At 42.0% G+C, this 5197-nt stretch overlaps 1 protein-coding gene across 1 annotated transcript in view; it reads right to left on the bottom strand.

The window, feature by feature from the left end:
• Positions 1 to 1434: 1434 nt before the first annotated feature.
• OXSM (3-oxoacyl-ACP synthase, mitochondrial) overlaps positions 1435 to 5197 on the bottom strand; it is a 4565-nt gene continuing 802 nt past the window's right edge. The window contains exons 1-2 of the mRNA XM_047099423.1: positions 4573 to 5197; positions 1435 to 1886 (exon numbers count right to left, since the gene is read on the bottom strand). The exon at positions 4573 to 5197 is cut by the window's right edge and continues 802 nt beyond it. Of these exons, the coding sequence (XP_046955379.1) occupies positions 1484 to 1886; positions 4573 to 5197 (1028 nt within the window). The 3' untranslated portion in view covers positions 1435 to 1483. The remainder of the gene's footprint in view (positions 1887 to 4572) is intronic.

A 5197-nucleotide genomic window follows, 5' to 3' on the forward strand; every position in this document is an offset into this window, starting at 1 on the left:
CAAAACCAGGTCCATAGTTAGAACCCAACAAATTTCAGTTGAATAAATTAATATGTGCCAATGACAAAACTGAGTATAGCTGAATGAACAGGGCTGCAGCCCTAGGCACATAGGAGATAAAGTGCTATAGCGAAGGTCTATGGGTAGGCAATATATTCAGCCTGTTAAAATGTGTGGAACACTATTCACTTCTGCAGAAATATACACATTCCATTTATCCCCTTATTCACTCTATCCCTTTGCTACATAAACCCCCATTGCAACAGATACTTCTGGTCTTAGTTTGAGTCCCCCACAAAGCAGAGCCTAACACAAGGTAGTTAGTTTGGGAGGTGATTCCTGGGAGTAGGATTAAAAATCAGGGAGGGAGGAGAGGGAAAGGGGAAAAACCCAGTAAAGGGAGTTATTGAGCTGGCTAATGCCCTGAGCTGCCCCACTTCCCGAGGACCTTTATCTCCATGAATCACTAGGTGCCACCATAAGTACAAGAAGAATAAGAAACACCAAACCAATTTTACCTCCTCCTTTCAGAGAACTCATGACTTGGGAGTTTAGGGAAATTTCACTAATTTTATCTCTGTATAGATAGTATGAAGAAAAGAGAGGGTGGGGACACCTGAGTGGCTTAGTTCGTTGGGCGACCGACTTCGGCTCAGAGCATGATCTCACAGTTCATGAGTTCGAGCCCCGCGTCGGGCTCTGTGCTGACAGCTCAGAGCCTGGAGCCTGCTTCGGGTTCTGTGTCTCCCCTCTCTCTTCCCCTTCCCTGCTCACGCTCTGTGTGTCTCTGTCTCTCAATAATAAATAAAGGTTAAAAAAAAAACAAAGGTAGAAGGGGTAAACAGCTCATCGTTGGATGACTGCTTTATTCAAAGAATGTTGCTCAATGATGCAAACTCCCAGTTATATGCACGTTCCTTCTCCTTATGTTGTATGCAAATGGTAAGCCTGGGGTGGTACAGTGCAACAACCTTGCCTAGCACAGAGCAGCTACTCACCAAATGTTTGTGGAAGGGACAAGAGCAGGTGAAATATCAAAGAGTTGTTTGACCAAGAGTATGAGGAAAATATAGATCAGTGTTTCTCATACGGGGACTATTTTGCCACCCAGAAAACACCTGGCAAGGTCTAGAGACATTTTTGGTTGTCACAACTAGAGAAGAGGGTGCTACTAGAATCTTGTGGGTCAAGACAAGGATGCTGCAAAGCATCTGATAATATATAGGACACCTCCCCTTCCCCCAACAAAGAATTATCCTGCCCAAGATATCAGTAGTGGCAGGGGTGAAAAATCCTGACACAGATAAAGGTTATCTGGGCATTAATATATATATCTATATAGATATATAGAGATAAATATTGATACATTTCTATAGACATTTTATTTCTTCACTTAAGATAGTTTATAACATTTTTAAAAATCAATGTCTAATTACAAATGATTTGCCCCTAAAAAAGAAAAAAAAAAAAAAAAAGATTTGCCCTACATGGCAGCAATACAAAGTGTTGCGTTAGTACCACCAAAACCAAAGGAATTGGTGAGTCCAATACGTCTTTTCTCAATTTTCCATTCTTGTGCCTTTAGTGGAACATAATTGAGATCAAATTCTGGTTCTGTACAATCCAGGTTTAAAGTAGGTGGTAGTTTTTGATAATAACAAGCCAGGGCAGTAAAAGCTGCCTCAACTGCCCCTGCAGCTCCCAACAGATGTCCCGTGGCTCCCTTAGTTGAAGAAACCGCAAGGGCACGGGTATGGTCTTTGAAAAGGTGTTTGATAGCTTTGTTTTCAGCAGCATCTCCCAATGGTGTGGAAGTAGCATGTGCATTGACATAGGATATCTCTTCAGGTTGTACACTTGCATCTTTTACAGCTGCAGCCATACATCTAATAAAATAGGGGAAAAAATGATCAGAACTAAGTCTAATTTTAACACACGAGTCATTATATGGCCTATGAGAAAGAAATACACATATATACAGGATAAAAAGAATCTTTTGCTCTAATAACAAAACCCCAACTTGGATTACCATATGCATTAGCATGCCACCTGCCTAGTACCCTGGACTAATGGACTAATTCAACACCATGAGATAAATACACAAGCCTACAGGTTTTAAAACCTCCAATAAAATATATTTCCATTTATTTGGATTGATATCTTTCCCTGGGAGAAAAACCACATTGACTCAGCCTAGAATAGTTTTTCTTCTAGCAATCTTTTTCTTTCTTTCTTTCTTTCTTCCTTCCTTCCTTCCTTCCTTCCTTCCTTCCTTCCTCCCTCCCTCCTCCCCTCCCCTCCCCTCCCCTCCCCTTTCTTATTTTTTAATGTTTATTCTTTAAGAGGAACAGCAAGCAGGAGCAGGAGACGGGGAGAGAGAGGGGACAGATGAACCAGAGCAGGCCGTGCGCTGACAGCACAGAGCCCGATGCGGGGCTCATACTCGCCAACTGTGAGATCATGACCTGAGCCAAAGGCAGAGGCCCAACCACCCAACTGACTGAGCCACCCTAGGAATCTTTCATCAGTGGGATGTGTGTGTGTGTGTGTGTGTGTGTGTAGTGATTCCAAATAGGGAGAAAAATTTTATAACCATGTTTCAATTTTCTTCTCATATTTAAATGTAAAACTTGGCATATTTCCCAATAATCTAAAAATGTCTGTACCAATACTTTGGTGCTTCAGATAACCTTTCAAGGGGCACCTGGGGGGTTCAGCCGGTTGAGCGTCCGACTCGATTTCAGCTCGGGTCATTATCTCACAGGCCTGCGTCAGGCTCTAGTTGGGATTCTCTCTCTCTCACTCTCTGCCCCTACCCCGCTCACACTCTCTCTCTCAAAATAAATAAACGTTTTTAACAAATAACCTTTCAAAATTCTATTTAGGCTATAAGAATTCTAAGTAAGTGAGCAATTATAAACCCAAGCCAAAACAAACAAACAAATACAAAAATAAAACTTTTCTCTCGAAGAACCTTTGAAAATCTCAGGAATGTCAACACCCTCTTTTTTAGATCCTGATCTCTGGGTTGCATATATTTCCTTAAGAGGCAGCTTAGAGTGTAATTTGAACTTTCACCTAAATACAACTATTTCTGCATCTAGCTGGCTACTATGTTTGACATTTCTAGCACCAGCAACTACTTACTGAAACTCAAAAGGATAATTCAGTGGGTCAGTAAACTATGGCTCTAGCCAGATACCTGCTTTTACAAATACAGTTGACCCTTAAATAATATGGGTGGGTCCACTTGCGGATTTTTTACGTAACTATTCTGTAAATGTATTTTCTCTTCTTTATGATTTTCTTAATAACATTTTCTTGTCTCTAGCTTACCATGTGAGAATACAGTACATAATATGTATATAAAATATGTGCTCATTGACTGTTTATGTTACCAGTAAGGCTTTTTTGTCAACAGTAGGCTATTAGTTAAGTTTTGGAGGAGTCAAAAGTTATACATTAAATTTTTGACTGCGTGGGGGTCAGTGACCCCTTGTTCAAGGGCAAACTCCAGTTTCACTAGATCATGCCCATTCATTTATGTATTGTCTATGGCTGCTTTCACAAGAGAAGACAGAATTGAGTAACTGTGACAGAGACCCCATGGTCCACAAAGCTGAAAATACTCTTTGTCCCTTTACAGAAAAGGTTTGCCAACCCCTGGTCAATTTGACTGGTTAAAACATAATATGATCGGGGTGCCTGAGTGGGTCAGTCGGTTAAGCGTCCAACTTCAGCTCAGGTCACGATCTCGCGGTTTGTGAGTTTGGGCCCCATATCGGGCTCTGTGCTGACAGCTCAGAGCCTGGAGCCTGCTTTGGATTCTGTGTCTCCCTCTCTCTCTCTCTCTCCCTCTCTCTCTCTCTCTCTGTCTCTCTCTGCCCCTTCCCTGCTCGCACTCTGTCAAAAATAAACAAAAAAAAAAAAAATTACGATCTAAGCAGGCTAACCTATTAGCTAACACATTAACGGATTTTTTTAACTTAATTATCTCTTATGCAATATCAACTTGTTTTTCAAAGTGTGGTCCTCAGACCAGCAGCATCAGCATCGGCATCATGGGAGATTGTTAGAAATGCAGAATCTCAACCACCACCCTAGACCTAGAATCGGAATCTGCATTTTAATATCCCTGGATAGTTACAAGTTAGGAAGTCCTGATTTAGTAATAGTAGAACCCTGTTGAAATGGTGCAGAGACCAGACACAACTAGAAGAAAGGTTTGACTTTACTGTCTGAGTCTGATGAAGGGCCAAAGAGGAGGACTGTGGGAGGGAGCACTCTGACAGTTGTTAAGCACAATTGAAAGTATGAAAAGTTGGCAAAGACACACATGGCCTTTCTCAAAACTTTACTGGCCTTAACTAAAGTCCAATTTTTATTAAGGATGGTTAAAAGCTTTCAAATATTTCAAACGTGTTCAAGCAAAGAATTCAAAACCTTTTTAAAATGGAAAAACACCAAAGATACTGTGTACCAGAGGCAGATACTACAATTTCCCCTAATTTGAGATTCCAATTAAGATGCCTTATGTGAAGAAATATTTTAAATAAAACAGCAAGTCTTTACCTTAAGGCGCCTTCTCCTTCGGGATCAGGTGCAGTTATGTGACCGGCATCACCTGAGAGGCCATAGCCCAAAACTTCTGCATAGATCCGGGCCCCTCGTTGAACAGCATGATCGTGTTCCTCCAGTACCATCACAGCTGCACCTTCTCCCATTACAAAACCATCTCTCTTGGGGTGAAACGGCCGACAGGCCAGCTTAGGATCAGAGTTTGTGCTCAGAGCACGGGCTCTGGAAAACCCAGCGAGAGATAAAGGGCTAATGCAAGAATCTGCACCTCCAGCCACCATCACATCAGCATCACCATGGGCTATAAATCTAAAAGAGTCTCCCACGGCATGAGCTCCTGTGGTACAGGCTGTAGACACTGCATGATTGGGGCCCTTGAGTTTATATCGAATGCTGACCTGCCCTGCTGCCATATTGACCAGAATCTTCGGGACAAAGAATGGGCTGACTTTACTGTAACCTTTTGTCTGAAACATCAAAGCAGTTTCAGAAACAACTTCAAGAGGAACCATTCCCATGCCAATTGCAACGCCAGTAGCCACTCGATCGGCTTCTGATTGAGGATGCCAGTCAGAATCTTTCAGGGCTAACTCTGCAGCCCCAATGGCCATAATGGTGG

This window comes from Lynx rufus, unplaced genomic scaffold, assembly GCF_022079265.1.
Source record: "Lynx rufus isolate CCGP_SWC_20201006 ecotype Redwood Valley unplaced genomic scaffold, mLynRuf1.p SCAF_5, whole genome shotgun sequence".
Taxonomy (NCBI): Eukaryota; Metazoa; Chordata; class Mammalia; order Carnivora; family Felidae; genus Lynx; species Lynx rufus.